The sequence below is a fragment of the Sander vitreus genome, chromosome 4, assembly GCF_031162955.1.
Source record: "Sander vitreus isolate 19-12246 chromosome 4, sanVit1, whole genome shotgun sequence".
Classification (NCBI taxonomy): Eukaryota; Metazoa; Chordata; class Actinopteri; order Perciformes; family Percidae; genus Sander; species Sander vitreus.
This window is the reverse complement of record NC_135858.1, coordinates 13,744,778-13,769,882: the sequence shown is the minus strand read 5'-3', so window position 1 is coordinate 13,769,882 and position 25,105 is coordinate 13,744,778. Positions and strand designations below refer to the sequence as shown.

The window sequence follows — 25,105 nt, the reverse complement described above, 5'->3', positions numbered from 1 at the left end:
TATCATCTGCAGTGATGAGGCGTGGGCCCCAATGGCCCCGAGTCAGGAGCCAGTGGAAATCTTTTTTTTCAGTCTCTCTCTTTCACCAAGTGCAGCTCTGTGCCTTTAGGCTGTGCTCAGACTTAGCTGGTAATTACACATGGCATCCTGGGAGTTCTGGCATGTATAATTACTGGCATGGATAAGCAGCCTGCTAGAGGCAGGACTCAGTTTTCTGTCGCCACAGTCGTTGAGTTGGTTCACCACTCCTTGGCCAGCTGGACATAGTGTGGCACTCCTCCAGCCAGATGTCACAGAGCAAGGAGATAATCTTCTCTAATAGGAGATATGAATGAATTCCTCCCTCCTGCATAGACTTACTTCCTTCTATACAAATGTCCAACTCTCTCTTCTCCACATCCTTGCTCTCTGTAAGCAGCTCTGATAAATATTCGCCTGTATAACCCAATATCCTGCGCATCATAACACGCGTTGAAAAGCCAATACATGTCACAGGATTGATGGCGAAGAGGATTTTGAGGCATTCTTCACCATCATGTTTCACTAACTAATCGTAACATGTCAGCTTGTATATACTCTCAATATACACTCAACAGTTGTGTTCCAAGATAAAAAAGCTCCCCATGTAATAGATTCAGTCTGCCTTCTCATTTTGCAGTATCACACTCATTGTAGAGATGTCCATAAACATTAATGGGGTGCTTTACTATAGGGAGAGCCGACATGTCTACAATCTTGCATAATATTGACTTGAAGACCTGTGGGACCAGACTCAGAGGATCAGCGTATTTATTTCTCATTTTATATCCACCTTTATAACTCCTTGCCAGAAGCCCTGCTTTCATGTTGTTGCTGTCGACAGACAGACAAGCGGCAGTAAAATGCTAATAAATTTGACTAGGAGTGCAGCGATGCTCGGCGCTCTGATCTGAAATTCCGATTGATGAATTGAAGCACTGCAAGGCTCTCAAGGTGAGTCAGAGTCCTACCAATTTATACCCCTCTTCCAAGGCAGTTCCACACCTCATCTCTCACTGCCACTCCCATATACATCTACACATGACATTTCATTTTCTCCTGCTTGTCATGGGGAGCCACGAGTGGGTTTGCATCAAAAGGTAAAACAAAGTGGGAATTCAGTAGATCAGAGGATGAACCAAACAGCAGCTCTAGTTTAGCCTCGATACAAACACAGCGTCAGTGTCAGAGGCAGCTGCATTTGGTGGTAGTTTTACCAAGTATGGACAGACGTTGATCATATCCACTACAGAGTAGACAGCATGATTAAATAAATGGCTTATCCATATATTTCTACTACCTACTAATTATATCAAGACCATTAAATTACATGTATCTTTGAGTTCCTTACTCTATGGTAGTTTATTGTTCATTATACACACGCTGGCCTCTGAGCATTCACTACTGTCCACTTTATTAATGAATTTTGCTCAGGGGGTTTCCTTGAAGACAGGCAGCCTGCCTGTAGATTTTTTACTCCTAGCCATTCTACAACATAACAGGCTACAACCCAGGATTTCAATGATTTAGTCTGTCCTTTACAAGACTGGGATTTGCTCCAATACTTTTAGAAGTACACACTTACAGCCTGAGGCAACTTTGCCTTGAATGGTATAGTAAGGAGTGTTTGAAATGTAACTCCCAGTGTTGTGGGCCACTGTGTGATTGACTATTAACTAGCTTGATTCTCGCGATATCACAAGATCACACGAAAATCCATCTTGGCAGGCTTCAATGATGTGTTTGTGTCCGAGCCACCATGGTTCGGACCAATCAGCGTCCTGTGAGCAGCTACTGGCAGCTATGGGCGTGATTAAGGTGTGTGTGGCGACACGGAGAGGCTGCTGTCGGTACAAAACAACAATAGCAGCTCCTCATGATGTTAGCGTAGAAGATGCTGCAATAGCATCAGGTTATATCAGAACTGTAGAGAATTTCTTCATTGAAAGAAGAGCAAAGAACGACACTGAATTAGACCAGGTCTCTCTATTGTATTACTGTGTTGCAAAGTGGCAAATGTAATTAATGAATAAATTATGCTGTGTGGGAGAAAACAATTATGCATTACTGTTGTTTGATTAATTCTTTGACATTGTATGATTTACAATTACTCTCTAATGTATCATGCTGTTCTGGGCGTTTCCCATGTTTTGCCGTAAGTTAGAGCAACTAGAGGGGTTATAGGTTATATGACACCATTGACAGGCGACAAAATGGGATAATATATATAACATAGGTTTAGTTATTTTTAGACGTTTTAATGCAGAAATATTAATCTTTAATAAAAAAACGTATTCACAAAAACATTTAGAAGTACTACACTACACACAATCCTAAAGTGTAACAGCAGCATCTCTGATTGGTTCTTAGAAATGCTTACCCCACCCGCAAACGGCTAGTGAGTTACTGCTACCACTGAACTCTACGATCATTATAACCAGTCTTGAACTTTTGCCTTTTTTTCCAATGCCTCAACTGTGTGAGGAGAGGATGTCTGTCAACCACTCCCCTTTACCAGTGCAGACCAGTGAGCTGTCAGACTTGACAACTAGATTTAGCCACTATAACAAATGCCTGCCATTTTCATATTCAGTGATTCATTTCATCCATTGTATTAGTTAGTTTTGAATGCGTCCTGCTGTGGGATTATATTACAATTTGAAGGCAAGGTGAATGCAAGTGACTGCAATTTATTGAAAACCAGCAATACTAAACCACTATAGTAGTGTCAGTGACCAATTAATACACAGACACCTGTATAGGTTTGAAATCGTACTCTATTCTATGATGAAACACATTTTTGACTGACTGAATTATAAGAGGATAAGTCTCACTACTTAGTCTATGCCATGGTAATAAATGAAGTATAACAATCAATATGGTTTTGAGGATGGGCCTCCCTCTCTCCCACATAACTCAATTCCAAAGCCAACACTGTCATCTAGTGGCTCTAGTGTGCAGTAAGCAAACAGGCTTATAATGTCCAGTGCAGGGGAAGGCTGAAGTACGGAGTATACTCACTAATTAACACTATTTTCTTAGTAAATACTCAAATACAAGATGTAGCTCAAAACCTCTGCTCATTGACTTAATGGAGAAATAAAAGAGTCAGTTTCAGTGATTTGTGAATATTTCCCTGTACCTTCTAAATTTAATAAACTTAGAAGAAGGTGATTCTGGCTATGACTAGGCCTACATCTCTGAGAACTGGTGGGCTCCAGACAATACAAAGACATGTATTCCATTCCTACATACACAATTAAAACCAGCCTGTGGTCGCCACCATGTATGCGAGATGCCATTAATAACACAATTGTTTGCATTAACAGCCAGCTCTGTTAGAACAACTGTGTTCATTTTTCCTTAAAGAAATCCTGATAAGAACAATTAGGATTTTTTCCCTATTCTGAGCTGGTGATTTTACTGGTTTGTACCATTATTACACACAATACTAAACACATTTGAAGACTTTAAGGCACAGTGAGAGAGTTAGTTGCTGTGGGCTCCTAAACTTTGAATAAGTTTAATTAGTGACATAATGTGATGTCTAATCTATATCTACAAGGAAGTCAGAGGTCTAACATCCTCAGATTAAGTCAAAACAGACACAGACCCCAGAACAGAGTCATCAGATCCTTATAGAAATCTCTCTGCCCTGCAGAGACTTCTGAACATTCTATAATGGCCCCTTATGATCCAGACTCTCCACACACCAGCAGAAAAGCTCCTCAATGAGCCTCCTGCCACAACTTTCCACTGGCATGACTCACAGTCAGGGTTTCCACTTAAAGCCTTTACTTAAAAAAGGACAGCGCGCTACAGAGAAAACGGCAGGGGTAAGCAGAAAGACAAACACAAAGTGTCGCCAGTGTGCCACATTCTTTTTTCCACAAAGGATAAGTAGGAACCAGTAACCATAAAAACACAATTGGCTTAATAATACAAACGCAAAGGCAATCAACTCCATAGTCTATGCACATTATCAACTACTCTGAGTTACTGTGCAAATATAGCTAATGTGCCAAAAGCCTCTGTTTTGCCATACTGTTTGTCAAATTACTTAACTAAATCGGTCATAACAAACTCAGCACTCAAACGTCAGCAGAACGGACACAATATAAGATAAGATCTATTTAAAGAAAAAGAAAAAAACAGGTTGTACAGTTATTTTTGTTGTTAAGTCAAAGATTAAGATATAAATAGGCAATACTCTGCCTTTGTGAAATTTTACCATGTCCCGTCTAACAGACAGCTGTTGTGCAGACATTTTTGGTTAAGTAAAAAACACAACTTGTGATAAACGGCAGATCTCAGCTGAGGAATGACCCATTTATACAAAATTTGGTTTCGGATTAGGATCAGAATGACATAAGTAGATGCATTGTTTCTCGCATCTGGATTGTGACTGTAATGTCATACTCATTTAGACTAGACTAAAAAGTGTACACAGACATGTATCACGTCTCTTCGGACACATGTGAAGAGGCTACGTTTGTCCTTCTTGTTTGGAGTCCGGTTACCATTTTTGAGTCAGAAGCAGACTGAAGCACCCTGGAGCCACAGATGAGAGGAGGGAAAAGTATCAAAAGTGCAACGTGGCACTGAACAGCTGACTGGTTTCATCATCCAGGCTCAGTTCCTTCAAAAGGCAGCTTGTATATTTAACCAGCTGAATTACAGTAAATAACATCTAGTTATACAACACATTACACTTCCATGTCACATCTCCGAGACTTTCAGACAGGACCATTGCTCAGTAGATTGTACAAACTTTTTTTTAGTGCTAATCGATCAGTTGATTAATGGACAGAAAGTTAAAGAGCAACAGTCTATTCGTTTTAGTCCATTTTAAGGAAAAAAACATGACAATTTGCTGCTTTTCTTTGTCATATGACAGTCTGTGAAATATATTTTTGGTTTTGGACTATTGGCTGGACAAAAGAAGCTGACATCAAGCATCTGGGACTTTTTTCTTCTTTTATATAAAAAATATATATATATATATATATATATATATATATATATATATATATATATTATAGCTCTATTTACATTACACTTTCATATCTCCAAGACCTTAAGACAAAACTGCTGCTTAGTACCCTCCATAAACAACCACAACTCATTAGATACTCTGAAATGGTGTAAATCTAAGTTATAAATACATAATATCAAACCCTTATGTGACCTTTAAAACTCTGGCCAGGTCAAACAAAGAATATCTCACCAACTGTAACATCTTATCAGGAAACAAGGTACATTGGGTTTTGTGGTCATGTCATGAGGTCAAGTGTAATAACAGTGCTGTGTGTAGTTAGACTAACAGGGGCTGAGTCCTCGGGTCTCACCTGTTTGGGGTCATCGTAGAAGACACCGACGGTGCTCAGCTTTGGCCCAATGCTGCAGCTCTCGGTGTAGGCTGCACCGCAGTCCTTGTATGATCCCTCTTTGAACTTATAAGCAATGGTAACACTTTTGACAGGAGGTGGCCCAGTCTTTATAATCACGTCACACAGTAGTCCAGAGTATAGCAGGAAGCCACCAACTGTCACAATCAAACACACCAGGAGCACGACTAACAAGAGCACCAGAATTAAATCAGACATGGTTTCTTCTCGTATAGCTGCAGTCAATGCAATCAGCAAAAATATCTGTCTAGCCTAAAAAAAACGTCCTCCTCCGGGTTACACACACCGAGTGTGGTCCAGCTGCTTCACACGATAACGCAAAAAAACGTGGCTATACAAGAGATAGTATTAATTGGTTTTCACAGTCGCAATAACCTGAAACGAAGGTAAAAGCTGTCGTTCAAGTTGACACGAAAGACAGTTTGTTTATGGTATTTCCCCAAACACTGAACATGCTTCCTGGATGGTCCATTCTTGTCCGCAGAGGGGGGTGGCGTCACTGTTTTTGAAACGACTGCTTTCTATAGATTAATGACAAAATATCGAATCAACATAATATGTACAAACAATCAATACATGCGACTTATCTTAATCAATGTAAACCTTAGTTAGTGACCACAGCATTCGCATTTATGGCAAAATACCTTTCCATTTACGTGGTTCAACCCAACAGCTGTACAGAAAGATAGAGCGCTGTAACAAGAAGCGGTGATTTTCTGTTTTCTTTTAAATATGTTGTTCTTTCACTGATTCCCGTGCTCTATAAATGATTCGAGGAACTTATGTTAAGGATGTCGGTGCTATCAGACAGTTGTCAGTGCTGCTTTAAAGGACTGCAGACACAAACATTAAAGGTTTTGTTCAAACAGCATTGTAAAGTCCTGCTGACGTCAAATTGACCAAACTATGGAAATTCATTAAGGACAAAATATGAAGCGAAACAGAAAACAAATTTGAGCAGAATCCATAGACTGTTACAGTCTATGGCAGAATCCAGAGGAGTCGGTGTGCGGGGACAGATTTATAAGCTCAGCACAGGCTCTGTAAACAAGTTAGGACAAATCAGTTGTGTGATAATGTTTCAAAGCAAAAAGTACAGTTTTCCTGGTTTGCTGCAGTATGTTCAAAGCTGTGTGCTGTCAGTTTTTGTGTAGTCTCACATAGAGCCCGATCGATATGTCGGCGGGCCGATATTAGGCATTTCCCAAACTATCGGTATCGGCATTTATAATGGCCGATAACTGAATATTTAAAAAATGAAATAAAAACGACCGAAACACCCTTCAACCATGTTATGAGTGTTGGCGTTGCATAGTTTGTCCACCAGAGGGCACTCTACAACGTCCCTGTTGGCAACACTGATTTTTGTTGTTAGTGTTTTTGTTCAAAAGGACTTTAAGTTTCATATCTTAAGATTGTATTTTTATACATTTTACTTATGAGAACTTTAATATATTTTGATGTCCGTCTGTTCTGTTGTGACAATAAAACAAACAAGTTTATTTTTAAACTGCATTATCATATTATTTTAGTGAGGACTAATATTAAGGAAATCTGTTAATGTTTTGTTACGTATTTCTGGATTTCTTTTTTTAAATATATATCAGCCGATATATCTGAATATCTGATTTTTAAATCACCAAATATTTGTATCGATATCGGCCTTCAAAATCCTTTATCGGTTGGGCTCTAGCGCATTGCCAGACCTATCTCCACAGCGCTATGTGGAGTATCTGGCTGCACCACAGATACATTCTAGGATAAAAGAAAAAAAAATGCTTTAACAATCTATATTTTATTTTGTCGGCAAACAAAAAGAATAAAGCATACAGCACATTTTTTTCACAACCCTACCTAATTATTAGGCATGTTTTATCTTCAACAGAAAAGACAACCTGTAGAAATACATAAAAGCATCTCATGAACTTTTTTTAATGTGCTTGCAGTGTTATTGCGATTATATACTGGTGTTATTTATCCTATACCTGAACACTGCCAATTGAGTAGCAGTATTCAATACATTTAGAAAGTGTTAATGTAAAGATACTACAACTGGAAGTTCAAACGTCAAAATGTGATCCACAAATGGGGGTTTGACCCAAATGCAAAAGTTTAAAATGAAAACCAACAGTTTATGGTTCTTTCAGTCAGAGTCATCTGTAATATCATCTTGATCCACATCGTCCTCTCTGTTGACCTTCGTTGAGTCGGTCTCCTGGGCCTGATGGAAAGCACATTAGAAACATTTGGCAAACATGCTTAATTAAATCTGTGAAGCTGCATAAAGCAGCATTAGGAAGAAACTGCACAACGATTTCCCTGTTAACTGTGTCAGCCACTAATCATTAGCTTGCTGGAGCGCTCCAACGTTAATCTTATCAGCCCACTTCCCTCTACAGTTTCAACTGCCTGTTGACTGACCTGTATGCTTTAAACTTCACAGAGTAATGGCCAACTCAGCAGCAGTGGAAGCACGTTGTTTGGCTGGCTAATATAACTGACTGTATTATTACTGTGTGCTGCTTATCCCTCCAAATAAAACCTGTGTTGTGGTCCTACTCCTGCTAATCTTTTCAGCCACTTTACACTTACTTACACATTACTCTACCAGTTTATTTACCATTAATTTATCCATTGTTCAGTTTTATGAAAAGGCTTTTAGTCAGTATTTTTCCTCTTTTGTTTACAAGGTACACTCTGATTTTGTTGTATGCCACTGAGTCTCCAAAATTCCTCCCAGGTTGATGTTTTGAAATGCACCACAGTTCATATAGTATAGTATAATTAATGTGCACACATTGTCAAAACATTTACCCAGTACCTGTTGGTCTCTGTAGTTTTGACACCATTTTAGTACGTTTTGTCAACTAATTCTTGGTCAAGTCACTGCTGATTGTAGTAAACTCTAGGTCATATTGTCTCAAAGTGTTACAAAATCAATTTTTTTATTTTATGTCAAAATAAACTATACTCTATACAAAAAACAATAATCTTTACTTATACCTGATAAATAAAAACAATAAAATGTCTAAATTGAAACAAATCTGCTGGGAGCCAATCCTACTCCTGTATCAGATGTTGACATAATGCCTGGAAATGGCAGGTACCTCATCCTCTGACTGGTCCTGAGGCAGCAGTGAACATTGCTGCTCCTCCTCATCATCATCATCATCATCATCATCCTCATCACTTCCTTGTGATCGCTGAGAAAGAATCTCTTCACCCTGCAGCATATATTATTCCTTTAACTGATTAACTCAAAATATGAACAGACACATAATAAAAATTCCGTAATGTTATACCTTCAGGTTGCGATTCTTCAGGTTGCCAATCCAAAACGCCTCCTGACAGTTGTTGAGCGTCAGCATGGCCTTCACTCTGTAAACAAACTGCTCGAGGCACTTCTTTAAGGCTGGTACATGGTTGGTCAGGCTTGTATCCTGGTGAATCTGAGCACCAACACATGATGACAAGGCATTTTAGTTATAGAGAACCCACGGATTAACGTGCATTGTCCAGACTCTGGCTGTCTTTTCTTTAATTTAACAGGAATATTTTGTACTCCTGGATTGGTCAATTTGGCACAAGTACACGCAGTGAGATGTCTCATATGAATGTGCTAGAAACGGTGTGATCTGTAGCTACCTTAGAATGTCCACACATGTGATGGAGCTGCCGGGTGCTGAGCTGGAAGGTTTTTAGCAGGCTCTGGACATCCTCCTTAAAAAGACAATGCATAGTCATTCCACTGTCAGCACTTCATTTTGCACATTTCTACACAACGACACAGAATGTTTTTCTGTGCTTAGCCATGCTCTAGTGCCAACCCATGTTTGAATGATATAGGGAAGCAGAAGCAGAAAACATGCACTTGTATATAAAAGTGAATCAACGTGTTTGGGAATAAACTAGAAAATCTTATGTAAATACTATGAAATCTGTTAATTTGTTTGTGTTTTAATACAATGTCTTTAAATACATTATTTTCTGAAGGTCTAGGTGGGAGTATTTCACAAAAATTTTGATTAAATCAGAAACCAGGAAAATTCCCTTGAGTAAAGTGTACTGTAGTTGTTAGTTGTTAGCAGAAATAATAACGTCAAGGTCAACTATTTAAGACTATTCAGTTTTCAAAGGCGATACTTGTTGAAAATGTTAATGTTCAGCTTAATATGACATTAACTAGCTGTACTAGGTGACAAGATTCCATGCATACCATGTGCTTTTTGAAACTGTTGTCCAGTAGTGGCATCCCCAACTTCAGGAAAGACTCCAGGAAAAGGCGGCCATACTACCAATAACAACATCATGATCAGTTAATACAAAGTCATAGCAGTTTCACCTGAATGTGAAATCTTTTTCAAGGCGCACGGCAGCCGACTCACCTTTAGGCACGCAATGAGCACCGGCCTAGAATCAAACACCTGTGGGAAGAGATTAGAGGATAAATATGTGAGCAGATGAGCCTGACTGAAACACATAGATTTGTTAAAGACTAACTAATCTACAAAAGATAAGATGGGATAAAAGTGATGAAATTAAATGATAAAGATTATAAAATGGCACGTCTAATTCAACCCACAGTATGAGTTACCCAAAACTAATGAAATGCCATAACATGGAAGATATGACCCAGTGAAGCTGAATGCTGAGATGAGGTCAAATGTTAAAATCCGTGCAAAAGACATTCACAGCCATTAGATGATGCAAACAGACCTTAACTAGGTTGACCAGGATATGAAAATCTCTGACAGCAAGGTTCCATGTCAGCAGCTTCTCACGCTGAGCCTTGAAGGAGGACATGGGTTACATGTTTTATTAAATAAAACACGCACGCACATGTTTTGTGGCTCTGATTACATTGAGCTCTAAAGGTGTACAGTACTACAGTGTACAGTGTGACACCTAGTGGCTGACCTCAGTGTTGTCACTGACTTTGCCAGCAGGAATCTTTCTGATGGCCTTTTCCAACTCTGACATCAACACTTTGTAGAACACCAGGAATGTCTGCCTGAAGAAGAAGAAGAAGAAGAAGAAGAAGAAGAAGAAAATATTGGAAGAATGAACAACAGAATAATAACTATGTGGATAAATATACTTGTTCATGTGATTGTTGTGAAGTTATTATTATCACAGTAAGCCATGAGGCCGTGCTGAGGCAGGAGCACATGGACCAATCTAACTGCAATCTGGGCTACTTTTGTATAATCACTAACTCACAGGCGAACTTCCATTTTGCTCTGAGACAACTAAGCACAATGAACTGATGGGGATGAGGAGCTACCTGTTGAGAGTGGGCCAGGATGCAGATCTCTCATCTTTTGATGCACTGAGGAGCTCAGTGATTCCTTCTCCTGCTATTTCCTCCACTGCCTTCAGAACATCATCAACATGCTCCAGGTAAATTCTGCAGAGAGAGGAAAAGACAAAGACATCATAATTAAAACATTTAGATGCTTGTTCACAGTTATAACAGTGCCATATATAATGTGTTAACTAGAAACTGTGTGCTTTATAAACATGCTAACACTTCTAGGTGCTTTAACATCATGTGTTGTTGTTGGAGTATAGATATTTATTAAAGAGCCATGGGTAATTTCCTAAGCAGTTTATATCATATATACCAATACCAATGTATGTGTGATTAACTAAAATCCATTGCCACTAATCAGTCAGGTGCTAATACAAGCATATTGGTTGCTTTCCATCAATTCCATCAAACCTTTCTGACATGCAGACGCACCTTAGGATAGTGTGAAGTGCTTCATTGAATTTGTTCCCTCGCTCCTTCTCTCCGCTGGCTGTCACCCAGTCTTGGCTCAGGAAACGTTTTGCGAGAGAAGCTAGGAAGAACAATCAGGCATTTATCATCACAGTCCTTTGGATAGCAGATAAGAACAATCAGGCATTTATCATCACAGTCCTTTGGATAGCAGATAAGTTGATTTAAGTGAGGCAACATGTCAGACTGACCGGTCTGCTCTCTGTAGGCAGCAGGGTTCAATCCTTTCTCAGACACAGTGGACAGAAGCTGGGAGAGACACAGGGCTGTGCTGAGACTTGGCATTGTGCTGCCGAAGTTCACCAGATACTCAAAGCTGTGTCTAAACAGAGCAAAAAGGGGGCAAAGATACATTTGATTCTGTCAAAAACACAACTACAAGCATTAGACAATGCTGGTATTAAAAGGAGAACGCCACCTAAATTAGGAATTCCAATATGTTATTTCCATGGCCTGTGAAAGTTCAATAAATTTTTGTAAACATGCTACTCTCTCTCAAAGCCAGAAACCAAAGAAGTCTCTCTTGTGACATACACCCATGGCTTTCTTCAGTTACCTTTTGAGGTAACCGTAGCAGGTGCTGATGTCATCAGGTGGTACCCAACCTTCGCTGAGTGTTTCAACCCAACACTCTCCAGTTGGTGGGACTTTATACTTGATGACATCACACATTTGAGTTTCAGTGTTTGGTCACTCCAGTTTTTGGATTTGGGAGAGTTGTTGATGTTTACTAACATTTTTGGACTGTCTCTTAAGACAATAGGAATGACATGTATGAATTTTGAAAAAGGAGCGTAGTTCCCCTTTAAGAGTTGCCTTGCAGAACATTTTGGAAATGTCCCTTGTTCTTTGCTGGGCCCATGGACATTACATACCGGTAATACATTTATTGCTATTGCGTTGTAAAGAGTTGCTCTTTATTCAGTTATTTGGAGAATGATGCCATTTTTTGTAAATGTTATGTTTATATATGTTTTTATGTTTTCTGAGCAAAAATGGTTCTGTATTTACTTTTTTTTTTTTTTAGGAGTGAGAGGCCACCAAGGCCTATTTAAAGCTATAGGGCATAGTTTCTGTCTCCCCCATGAGGAATTCTAAGTAATGACAACACCACTGTTGCTGTATCCACATGACACAAGCCTTCCATAATCGCGCACCACCCCCACCCCTCCACGCAGTTGCTTGTAACCAGGGAGGACATGGAGGATTAAAAAACATGGACTCTTCAGAAAAGGTAAAAAATCTTCGCTCAAGTTTCTGGGCAGGATGACACCATTTTATAAACATAGTCATACTGAGAAATACAGAGGGAGTTGTGTGGAGCTTAATTAGCTTTGTATCAACTCATTTGGCAATGGCGTGAATGTAACGGACGTTCTTTAATATAAAAAAGTTACGCACTAAAGCTTTAATGTGACAAACAAATAGATCAATACATAAATAATAAAAAAACATACATTATATATAGTAGTAACTCTGCTGCTCTTAAACTTTATCACTTACTTTACAAGCTGCTCCAGGGTCAACTCACTACCTCCCCCTTTTAGTCGTTCAGCTAAAACTCCAAGAGCCTTCTTCAGTAAGCTCCGGTGCCCCGGCTGGCTGAATCCAGACCTGACAAATACCCACATAAAGATACAGATACAGATTCATTTCAGAGACAAAACTCAACAGAAGCCAGACTGACTCTTCCAAATAGCATACTGCTCTGACATTTCATAGAGTTAAATGATTTAATGTCTGACGTGAAAGTCAGTGGTGCTGGTCCTCACCAGCTGAAGGTGGTGTTCAGGACCTGCAGGAGCAGCTGGTAGCCTGATGACATCAGCTGGTGCTCCTGAACATCTGTGGCAGGTCCGTCCACAACGCCGTTGTTCTCAGAAAGCAGTGTCTGGGGAAAAGAATGCACAAATGTAAACTAACACAAAGCAATTTTTTTTATAAACTAGAAGAAAGAGACAAAGTCTTCACTCATATCTACAGATTGTTTGTGTTTGTACCTGAAAATGGTTGTGGCAGTTTTCCAGGTGTGAGCAGAGGGTGGGCAGCAGCTGGACGCAGTAGGAAGCAATATCCTTGGAGCTCTTCTGTTGAAGATGGGAGAAACCCACGCTCTTATTGGCCCTTCCCTGCACAAGAAAGTGTTTGTCATTAAGTTTCTTCTCATATAAGCCCGAAAATTACATCTTTGTACAGTTGTAACTAAATATCATTGACACTCAAAGCTTCTTGACTAGTGACAGACTCAGAAAATGTACTTTCTTCAGGCCATTGTATTTGCCTGCATCAAAGGAAAATCTAAGAAAACAATAATGTACTGTATATTGCAAACTGTTCTCCCCCAGACATTGTCAAACATTTCAAAGACCTGCACATTCTCACATTTCGAGAGCTTTCATAAGGCCGCGTTCAGACGCTAGGGGAGTGCTGAAAAACCTGCAGCGGCCTGCGCCGCAGGGTCCAAAATTAGCACCATCTACTAGCCAAATGCTGGTAACATATACAAGTGGCTGGTAGATTCGCTTCACTCACCAGCCAAAAAACATTGGTTGTCTATTGAGTGGCTGGTTTAATTTGAACATTCACTAGCCATTTGGCAAAGTTAATTTTGGACCCTGGCCTGTGGCAAAAAGTTGAGACAGATTCAACTTTTGGAGAACCTGCGGTGGCCAATCATGTAACAGGCGATCAGAGTTGCCAGTCCATTTTGATGCGGTGTGGGAGACCTGCACAGTAAACATCAGTCTCTATCGCTGCAACAAAAAAGTTTTAAAAAACTATGAGGGTAAAAAGCAAAACACAGGCACTTAATTGCCCAGGAGTTTGTGTCATCTGATTGTTTCCTGCAACAACTTCCAGCACAACGCACAGTCCCTCCATCTCTATTGTCTGTCTCCATAATCTGGCTTTGTCAGACCATCCACACGCCACGGAGCGGAGGAGGGTCTGGCTAGTCCACACAGCTTTCCGGGATGGAAGAAAAACGTGCACTGGTTTATTATATATATATTATATTGGCGTTTCTTTAAACCAATCACAATCATCATGGGCAGCGCTAAACCCCGCACAGAGCCACTGCAAAATAGTCCTGCGAGAGAAATCTCAGATTGGACAGATAGTCTAGCTAGCTGTCTCAATTTACCCTGCAGAGATCTGAGGAGCAGTTAACCATAGTCCTCAGAAATCCATCAGAGTTTAAAATTCCAACACAAAGAAAGCGGAAGGAAACGGAAATCGGCGAAAATATATGCATCTGGCGGCTGGACTACTTTCTCCCTAATATGAAGGTTCCTTTAAGTGCAGCTGGAAATGTCAAGATCATAAAAACAATCTGACGTAAAATACTAATTGTAAAATGTAAAATCTACTTGTGCTACATTGGGGGGTTAAAGAGCACAACAGGACATCACACATAAATGGGCCATATAAGTGACACTCCCACACTACGGCACAACCCTGCGGCGAATCGCCGGAGCTGCCGGATGTTTTCTGCACGCAGCCTTAACTTCTCTGATCTGCGTTTATCACTGTATGCTTTTTTCTGTACCTTAAAGAAAGGGGGTCTCTTGGCAGGGGCAGCTGTAAGACTGAACTCCAGTTTGCGAAGCATATCCTCCAACAGGAACACCAGCTCAGCGGGACCCAACAGAACCTCTTCTTGCACCTCAATCATGTAGGAATATAAGAGGAGATGAAAAACCTGTGTATTGATGTATGTGGTGTATACATTGTAAAACTGCATAGATATTGATTTCACTACAATCCAAATAAATCCCCATGCTTCCAATCATTGTTCTCAGTGTCAAAGTATGGCTGGGTAATAATGTTCCTAGGTCTTGATATATATATATACAGTATATACAGTATGTAAGCTGATGTTCCCTGAGTAACCCTATGCCTAACCCCTAACCTTAATTTTAAGTTAAAAAGTCATATTTTTAAATCGTTCAAAAAAATATAAAATCAATAACTAAGTAAAGAAACATATAAAAGGCCTAAAACGTATTATTTTTTTCTTACCTTGGTGTGGAGCTCTGAGTCCAGCAGTGAGCGGGACAGCAAGCCACACTGCAGCACACTGAGCACCTCCATGTCCAGCTCCCTGAAAAACGGTCTGTAGGACACCAGACTGACACCTTGCCGAATCTCCTTTTCTTTCTCCTTTTCTGGTTGCTCCTTTAGCGCAAGCAGAATCCCCTTTTTAGCTTGGTTACATACCAAAAAAAAAAAAAGAGATTAATACGAGAGGTCAAGGTTTACCTGCTGAGTTTTGTCTGCTTCATTTGGTTCCTCAAGCTGAGAGCTGCTTTCGGACGAATTCCTGCCAGGGGCCTTCCTCTTCTTTCCTGTACCATCTAAATAACATATGTGACAATTAAGTATGTTTTTATTCCCTTATTCAGAGTATTTGGTTTCATTAACGTGGAGAAAAATCTATCTTACCTTTCTTTGCCTTATTTACAGGAGCAGCAGAACTAAGTAGAACCACATCTGTGCATTCTCCATCAAAGTTGGCAACAGGTGGAACATAGCCAGGTGTTTCTGAAACACACATTAAAGAAAAAGAAAATTACTTTTTAGAACTGACATCTCATGGTACTCTGGGTAGATTTTTGAGATGCCCAGTATTGATGGATCAAAACCTCACCTGCCAACGCCCTCTCCAACAGTGACTGAAGGTAGGTGATGTTCTGCAGACGGGTCATCACTTTCATCTTCATCTCAATTTCTTTTTGTCTACAGAATGCATTTATGACCTATCACAAAACAGGGGCAAGACACCGCTTTTGTTACACATCTCCTACTTTTAAGAAAAACGTGTTGTACAAATCAGTCACATGCAGTTACCTCTCTGAGCCAGTTGATGGTGTGAAACAGCAAAGTACAGAGGAACTCCTTCTCAGCTTTTGACAGGCTCTCTGTTTTCTCCAATACATCCATGTCTGTTAGGATCAGAGGGCAGCCTGTGCTCCAGCAAATGTAAACACACACAGACACACATTATTTTACAGCCATAGAAATGAAAACAAACTTGCTTTCCGGTTGAAAATGCGTAATTCCACTTCCTCACCCAGCAGGCCGTCAATCTCATCCAGGTCTCCCTGGTTCTGTTTCGCCTCACAGAGTCTCAGGAGGCGAAAAAACGGAGACAGACAGAGAAGAGACACTCGCCTGCCCCAACAAAATACAGAAAGAAACACATATAAAATCTCCGTTAATTACATGCATGTTTGTAAGATATTTTGCGGAAAATGAACTGAAATTGTAAATCTGGCTGTACTGCAAGTGAAATACACCATTAAGGAAATATTTTGTTGTCACTCATTAGAACTGGTTAGAGGTGGTGGGAGTAGGGTGACTGACCTGTGCGCCTTCTTGGTTTGACTGTGCTCTCCTTTGTTCTGCATGTCTTTGGCCAATAGAGGCAGCAGGTTGATGGCAATTCCCGGAGTCTCCCCGTCTTCCAGGTTGTACATCACGCAGGGCGTAAAGTGAAAGGGACTGAGATACACAGGGATTAATGACAGTAGTTATAGGAATAAATGTTTTTAAGTTAAGTTTAAGTTTTGTTTTTTTTTTGTTTTTTTTAAGCGAGTCATTTTTTGCGCTGCCAGCTGTTCATCACTAACCCCGATATTTCTGGCCCTAGATCCACCACAAAGTCCTCCTGGAAGTCATTTAGGACACCATTTCCGATCATTTGCTGTTGGTAGGAGGAAAACAACAGGACCAGTATGCTTAATCATGCCTTAGTTGCGTGTCAGAAATGTTATAAATTAAGAGGAGCTATTAACATAGGAAATATGTTCAATGTTTGTGTGAGACACACCTGCACCTGTGGGTGCAGGGCAGAGCTCAGGACCAGGTTGGCCAGTTCATCGTAGTACAGAGCAGCAGCCTCAGGAGAGCTTTCACTGCTAGACTTCACCAGCTCCAACAGGGCTGTCACCTGCAACAAGCAATAGAATAGAAAAGAATAGAATAGTCTTTATTGTCATTGTACATGTACAACGAAATTGAATGCAGTCCTCTCAGTGCAAAACATCAGTGAAAAGTGCAAAGCAGGAAAATAAATATCTATATGTATATGCATAAAAAAGGCTCTAGAAGTCACTATAAAAATAGTTTAAAAAGGAAAGTTAAAAACACAAAACACAGGCATACTACACAAACAAAAACATTCGCTGCATGATTCATCGGCTCTTAGATAAAAAACTTTTTCAGTCTGTTTGTTCGTGCCCGAGGGCAGCCGTTCAAACTGCTCTTGGCTTTTTTAAAGGCAGCGAGAGCTATAAATATCATCCAAGAAGGGGAGAGGGCAGTCAGTGATCTTCTGGGCGATGGCGACTACCCTCTGGAGCGCTTTCCTCTCTGCTGCTGTGCAGCTGGCAAACCACACACAGATGCAGTAAGACAGTATACTCTCTATGGAGCAGCAGTAAGAAGGACAGTAACAGTTTTGGGCTGTACACCCATACATAAAGATATCTACAGACCAGAGTACATCTTCAGTTACAATCACCCAACCATGTTGGGAGGTTTAACAAGAAGTGACAGAATACTCCTCAACTTATAATAATGTGCCTTTTTATAGTTTGTGGCGTGAGAAAATATTCCCATTGTAATGTTTTTGCTTGACTTCTTCCGCAGGGAGTTCACAGCACAGGTTTAGTTTGCAAAAAGAAAAGCTGTAGCTGGTGCGCAGTGTGTAAATCAACTGAGTCTGTGCTTGAGTCAGAGGCTTGAATACAACCCCCAAATGAAGGGTTATTTATCTACTCTATATACAGCCCTAAGATAGTGCTCCTACCCAAACCCCTCTTGGAAGCAAATGTAAATTATATAAAAGTTAGAATCAAAGTTATAAACAAGTATCAGTTGATAAAACACGGCCACTTACCAAAAGAAAACGTGAACAAGGTGGCTAAATTACACAAAGCCATCTTAGCAATTTATAAAACCAAAAATAAATGCAAAATAAGAATTTTAGTCACAGGCTTTTGGATGTTTTCAAAAAAATATATTTAAAATAAAATGTTATTGTTTTATAAGATCTACATTTATGAGACACTTCCTCGCCCCTTATAAAACACTAATTCTAGAACTCATACCTGCAAACTCAGAAGAGCTGAAAAAGGTGACATCATTCCCATGATTCTCATGATTTATTAAAAATGGAATAACAATAACTTATTTCACCAGTAAATTCCTGTTAAACGACAAAAACAACCACTGGATGGGATAAGGGTATTTTACAACAACTTTGAATGCAGCACGAGGCTGGCAAGTCGAATTTCAAGTGAACGCAATATCTGTGTTGTTTTTCAGACAACGGCAGCTACAGACTGTTGGAATCCTCTACAGTGAAATACAGACACACTTTTACACCGTTTAGCTGGCAGCATTTTAACCGCGTTTACTCCAGCTGCTAAGTGTAGTGTTGACTAGCGTCCCGTGTGGCGATGTTTCAGTTCCCTCTAATGTCCGTCTTCGGAGCATCAGAGAGAAGCGCAGGCATTTAACCCTTGTGTTGTCTTCCCGTCAACCTTGAAAGAAAACACTTTTTTTTTTCGATGTTTTTTCACAGTTTGTTTTAGCTTTTTCCAACGTTTTAAATTGTAAAATCGGTCCGGTAGAGAACGGTCGTTAAGTGGTGTCGTATTAGCACCCCCCAAATAAAAACTCTTCGCGTGGATGACATTTTCCCATTCATAACGGCGATTTTCGCCCAAAAACGACTAGTTTGCAGGTATGACAACTGAAGTACATCAAAAAGTTTACTGTTGTCTAAATGTACCAGACATTTTTTTAATCCAATTATACTTTATTGTCCCCCCTCTGGGAAACTTTTCTTGGACTCCGGTGCTGACAACTTCAGCTGCTTTAGATCAAGATAATCAAGATCAATTAATAGAAACAATAAGATACACAGAACAATAAGACAGAGAATAATAAATAGGAACAAATACCCAAACAAATAGGAGAGAAGGTTTGGATTGCAGGTATAACTCACTATTACACCCTAACTGACAGCCACAAATGAAGTGATATTGAAATGAAAATAAATAAAAAGCAAACTAATGAAAAATACAGAACCGCAAAAAATACACATCGTTCATTCTGATTGTGTAAATGCCTAACATATGTACCTGTCTGAACGTCTCCTGGGGTAACGACGCAGTCTGTGACTCCTTCACTTTAGGCCTGGGGGGCAGCAGAAAGTGTGATCAAGACATATAGAAAGATAAAGTGACAGAATGAATAAGGAAAATATTGCTTGTTATGCCTGTGAGTAAGTCACACCCCCCTCACCTGAAGGCCCCCATGCTGCCTACAATCATGACAGCACCAATGATGCCAATACGCTTGTACTTGGGCACAGTGCTGGAGAGCTGTTTGCGGATCACTATGTGCATGTCATCCTGAGGGGAGAAACAGAAAGAGAACGCTAGGTCAGCAGTTGAGAGGATGACAAGAAAAGGCAGGGGGAAAAAAGCAGAAAAGGCTGAATTCTCTTGTAAATGGGCACCTGGATGTGACATCCCTGCTGCTGTTGCCCAAAGGCCAGTCTGCTAAGAATGTGGAAGAGTCTGCGGATCTGTTGGGGTGTGAGGTTGTCCATGTAGTCCAAGATTCCCTGTGTCAAACATTGTGCTCAGTTAAAAACTAAACCAAACACAGTGGGGAAATACCAAACCTCTGCAAGACAACCATCAGGGACCCTTTTGCTAGCTACAAGCTGTTGGTACATCGATTGTGCTTACATTTCGTTCATACATTTTTAAAGTGCGGTTTGGTTAGCAGCTACAATAGCTGATGTATGGATCGCCTCCTTACCTTGACAAAAACAGCATACAGGGCCATTTCTGATGGCTTCTCTGTAACGAGGCCGCAGAGCAGCTCCAGAGCCATGTCCACCTCCCCCCCCACTCCACTGCACACATGGGTCACTAAAGAGCCCACCACCTCCTAAAAAAACGTAATACAGAACAGAATTAAAACGACTGAATTAAAATAACAGATAAACCCTCTTATGCACTTTTTAAAAATGAATCGCAAACCCACCTGTTGGCAGTAAGAGTCAAAAGCAATGAATGAGTGTCGGTACATGTGTCCACCAAAAGGCACCACGCAGGGGTCAGGGGAGCGCAACAAACTCTGAGCCAGAGCCAGGATGGAGGGGAAATACCCTCGCATGACCTAGAGTGTCATCGTCAATTAACACAACATATTATCCGTATAAAAAATGTCTACAACAGTCTAAACAAAGAAAGTGCACCGTGCTACTGTCGTTCTATTTCAGCTTGTACGTCTGCAGACTGACCCACCTGAGCATAGTCCCTGAAGGTCCTCTGGAGCAGAGTGTCCTGGATCAGTCCAGCCCTCACTTTCACCTTCAGCACCCTCTCCGCTCCCCGCCGGCTCTGGTTGGCGTTGGTGGAATGGAGGATGAACAGCACCAGCAGATCTATTACCTGATATGGCAGAGCACATAGATTCCCATCCCCACAGACACACATTCATGTGAACAATACAAATACAGGTTCCTAAAATATCCTTTGTGGCCATGACTGATTTTAAAGATGATTGTTATTGTACAGTATGATATATGCTAATATACTGTATACTGATAACACGGGGGTGGGGCAGTTGATGTGACACATGCCTGTGGTGTGGGAGAGCTGGGTTTGATTCCCACTGCGATACATCAACCAATGTGTCCCTGAGCAAGACACTTAACCCCTAGTTGCTCCAGAGGCGTGCAACCTCTGATATATATATATAGCAATTGTATGTCGCTTTGGATAAAAGTGTCAGCTAAATGACATGTAATGTAATGTAATAAGTCATTTTTCTATCATCATCGTTTCCAGACTTCATTTTCAAATGTAAAACGTTTGCCAAAATTAACAAATTCCTTCTTTTTTTTTAACCTTTTTTTCTTAATGTTCTAGACTTACAGAATGGGATCTGAGTGTTTACACAAACCAATTTACTATGGGGATACCCTGAACTAAGGAGATGACGCTCACCTTATGGTCCTCCTCTTCGTCCACAGACTCTATTGCCTAATAAGAAAACAACACAGTAAAAGTTCAGAAAGCAACACTGAAATTGAGCAGACTGTTATTAAAAAAAGCTTGTTATTTATTAATGAATATAAATAATCAATTAAAACAAGGGGGCTTAAACACTGATTCATTTTCCACCTTGAGCCAAGCCTCAGATATCATTTTCTGGAATCGGACTGCTGACTTGATGCCGTCCAACATCAATGCAACGCTGTCCTGACTGCTGCTAGCGGCTGGTGTTGAAGCGGACCTGTTCCAAAACCAGATTTATTAGATTATATCTCCAGGAATACAACATCAAGAACCTACTGGCCTACTTTAAAATAGGTTCCTGATTAAAACATACTGAGGTATTAGTTGTGAGTGAAAAGGAAACAGTGTTGTCGTACGCTGCTGATCCTCTGCTCTTAATGCGACTCTGGGAGGCCTGCAGCACAGGAGGGAGAACACACTGCTCGAACTCCAGCTTTTTACGAAGATTACACACCACCTACGCACAGCAAAAACACATGCCACATTCTTGATTTCAAATTATATGTACTATAATAACCAGAGAACACAAATACTATGTTGTGTTTTTGAAATGGAAAAATTGGGCCCTGAGCTCTGACCTCATAGGAATCAGAGGCTGAGACAGAGTGCAGGATGAACTTGACCACCACAGGTAGGTCCTCAAGTTGCACAGCAGCCAAAGTGGTCATAACGGCTCCACGGACCTGAGAGAGCAGAGAGTAACAGTTAACAACATGGTGACATTCACTTGGCCTGTAATAATACTAATTTGTGTGTGTGTGTGTGTGTGTGTGTGTGTGTGTGTGTGTGTGTGTTCTACCTCAGTAAGTAGTGAGTAACTGAGGTTCAGACTAGAGAGGGCATCCAGGATGGGGACAGTTAACTGAGTGTTCTCCTGGAGTAAAGAGCTAAAGAGAACAGGGATGAAAATACAAGTATAAGCATAATCAGAAACTCTGACACGACACATACAAAACAAGAACCACCGACCTGTGGTAGAGATTTTACTGTTTTACATACTTCAGCTCTCTGGCTATGTCATTGTGCTGGGAGTCTTCCAGTATCTCTGGCAGACTGGTGATGATGTCACGCTGAACCTCCACTGCTGCTACTGACACCAGCTCCATGAGCTTCACTGCCAACTCCTGCAAACAACAGGCCGCAAAGAGGGCAGAAATAAACACATCACCATCTAAACATTTGTGATGACCACTATGAAGACGAAATACATGATTACTTGTGCAAAAAAACATGTTTAATAATGGCTAACATGCAACCTGTCATCACAGAAATGACTACCTTGCTGTCCACGACTCTGTCTAGCCATTTAAGCTGGTTAATAATTGTGTGAGGAATACTGAGCCCTCCGTCTCCAGTACTGTGAAGGATAGAACAAGATGACATTTAGAAAAATGAGACAACAGCAGAAAGTGTGTAAAATGGTTCAAATGCTGTAAAGTGAACATATATTAAATACTAACCCATCAAACATAAATTCAGGGAGTTTCTCGAGCAATGTGTTAATAATAAAGGTCTGCATGAAAAAGAAAAGTAGATTGAGGATTTGTGGAAGACGCACTGTACATGTACTCTTTGCACAGTACACATTTGCATTCCTTATAGCAGAAAAATACATTTTGATTTTGTTTTTCTGTGCGTCATCCTTTGTGAGGGAAGGGTGACGTAGTTGTCTTTGGCAGACTCCATGCACAAAATCTGACCTGCAGCATCTCAATCCCCAACAGCATGCGTAGCAGACTTTCCTGGAATGAGCTGCCACAACTGCAACAACAAAAGATTACATGTCAGTATGTTACACCACACAGAGCCCTGACATAAGCTTGGTCTTGGCTGTAGCTGACCCCTTTTATAAATTACAATTCAGCCTAAAATAGCCTCTATTAGCCTTCAGTGTTTTTAACAGTTACCTAGAGTCTCCATCAGACAATCGTGGGACACATGGAAGAAGGCAGTTCCTAAACAGCTCAGGGTCCTCAATATGAGACTCCAATCCAGTGGTGAACTCCTGTACAATCTGACCAAAGAAATATTAGTGAGTACAACTGTCTCGTGCTAAATACCTTGATTATTTTGTATAGGGATAGCATATATACTTACCCCAGGGTACCTGGGACTCTTCTGTAGTTGTTTCTGTATCCTTTTTTGGAAAACTACTTGGTCGACAGCTAGAAGGGAAAAGATAAAGATCCGGAAAAAAAAACAGAAGTGAAAAACAGATTTCATTTATTGGCCTGGTGTGTTTTGAAACTTGGACTGAGTGTGCGGTGTTTACCAATCTCATTGGATGTGCCACCTTGTTTCAAGGTGACACCTGCCTCTCGAATAAAGACGCTAAATACACTTTCATTCGTCTCTGCTGGGGCAGGTTCCTTTGTTTGGCGACCATTGCTGCGACTCTTCTTTGCCTCTATATAGAGAAGAGAATAAAACTTAAATAAAAGAATATCCAGAAGAGAAAAGTGGGCTCCCACATATAGACAATGTTTTAAACAAGGTGCCATCAGGTTGTGAGGGGAAAGGGATATTGTGTTAGTTTGCCTTGTATGTTGGTGTAATCATGTCAGTGTGATGTCAGTTGTCAAACATGCAGTGGTCGTGTCAGGTGATGTCATACTGTTGTGATCTTAATGTCAATAATATAGTTAACGTTACAGTGTGATAGGGATCTGGGAATTTGGATAGCTAGCCTTAGGTTGGCAAGCTGGGAAACGCTGTAACTCTACTGACACATGGTTATGAACGAATTGCTGTGATGTTAATGTCAACGTTACATCAAACTTACTAGTGGTCGTAGCAGCTTCCTCTCCTTTATCCAGACAGGGGCGTCGCTTTTTACGCATCATCTGATGAAAAGGAGAGGTTTTTAATAGCTAGACCAGGCTAGTATCCACAGTAGCAAACAAGCTAATATTGGTATAAGTTAGCTTCACTGGACCTATAACGTTACTGCAAAAATACAGTGGCTAGGTATTAGCTAGTCCAATAATTCAATAAATATAACACAAACATGCCTTAACTTTAAGTATGATCCGTTTTTGGCTGCCAGAATCATTCAGAATGATAAAATAGAGACATACGTTTATTGGCAGACGAACCCACACAGACGACGATATTACTAGCTACCCCAGATCAGACAGACAGACACAGAAATTACAAAACAAACTTCCGCGCCAATGTGCTTTGCGCGCCGTCATCAACCACAGTTAGGGATCTGTGTCAGTGGTCATCTTCTTGGAGTTTAGATAGCATGCGGTAACAGCTAGTAACAAATGACCAATACGTCAATTATACATTTGATAATAGCTCCTTTAGAAGTTAGTCTGTTGACTAAAATCTCTGTTCTGCTATTACAATATTCGTCGTTCAACACTACAAAGATGACAACTTGTTTTTGACGGTCTCTAATTTTCTTCTTTTTCTTCTTCTTGTTACTATTTTTGTAGTATACCGCCACCAACTGTACAGGAGTGTGTAATACCATGAGCTTCATAGAGTCTAGGCTTGTATTAATTCAAAAAAATATATATTTTCATTATACCCGTATTATTAAGAAAAATAAATAAAGTTTTAAGTCGCTCCCTTGTCATACCCTTTTTTTTTTTTAAGTATATCATGTATTGAGTTCTCTCCTTCCATTTCCTGCCAGTTTATTCTACTATCATTATATTTCTCACATGCAAAAAGTACATGTTCTCTCTAATTTTCTAGCATTGTGCCGCAATTTATACAAACAAATAGTCCGTTGTTAGGCGGGGTTAGAACTCCCACTACATGTCAATGATTTATCCTCG

At 40.3% G+C, this 25,105-nt stretch overlaps 2 protein-coding genes across 5 annotated transcripts in view; both read right to left on the bottom strand.

The window, feature by feature from the left end:
• tex264a (testis expressed 264, ER-phagy receptor a) overlaps nt 1–6,309 on the bottom strand; it is a 78,122-nt gene extending 71,813 nt beyond the window's left edge. Inside the window, exons 1-2 of one of the 2 annotated variants that reach the window (XM_078248464.1) lie at nt 6,071–6,309; nt 5,367–5,947 (exon numbers count right to left, since the gene is read on the bottom strand). In XM_078248464.1, the coding sequence (XP_078104590.1) occupies nt 5,367–5,624 (258 nt within the window). In that variant the 5' untranslated portion in view covers nt 5,625–5,947; nt 6,071–6,309. Of the gene's footprint in view, nt 1–5,366 lie in introns of both variants that reach the window. The other variant, XM_078248463.1, reaches the window with a different exon arrangement.
• Nucleotides 6,310–7,202: 893 nt separating this feature from the next.
• fancd2 (FA complementation group D2) lies at nt 7,203–24,750 on the bottom strand. 3 transcript variants are annotated; one of them, XM_078248461.1, is made up of 44 exons: nt 24,326–24,750; nt 24,097–24,157; nt 23,587–23,721; nt 23,412–23,479; nt 23,222–23,328; nt 23,015–23,075; nt 22,775–22,827; nt 22,593–22,671; nt 22,314–22,438; nt 22,114–22,201; nt 21,893–21,997; nt 21,671–21,771; nt 21,420–21,531; nt 21,243–21,278; nt 20,538–20,684; nt 20,275–20,409; nt 20,047–20,178; nt 19,739–19,846; nt 19,522–19,631; nt 19,359–19,413; nt 17,039–17,158; nt 16,839–16,912; nt 16,573–16,710; nt 16,280–16,380; nt 16,057–16,172; nt 15,857–15,965; nt 15,652–15,750; nt 15,469–15,563; nt 15,229–15,384; nt 14,756–14,872; nt 13,209–13,337; nt 12,981–13,099; nt 12,712–12,822; nt 11,400–11,530; nt 11,170–11,269; nt 10,711–10,833; nt 10,344–10,437; nt 10,143–10,214; nt 9,812–9,850; nt 9,643–9,717; nt 9,072–9,146; nt 8,729–8,875; nt 8,534–8,650; nt 7,203–7,647 (listed from the first exon to the last, which is right to left on the bottom strand). In XM_078248461.1, exons 2-44 carry the CDS (start codon nt 24,155–24,157, stop codon nt 7,570–7,572), a joined length of 4,353 nt encoding a protein of 1,450 aa, XP_078104587.1. In that variant the 5' UTR covers nt 24,326–24,750; the 3' UTR covers nt 7,203–7,569. The 3 variants fall into 3 exon arrangements, with proteins under 3 accessions (XP_078104587.1, XP_078104588.1, XP_078104586.1); XM_078248462.1 differs by having other exon boundaries at nt 24,332–24,750; XM_078248460.1 differs by having other exon boundaries at nt 24,392–24,750.
• Between the last annotated feature and the right edge of the window lie 355 nt (nt 24,751–25,105).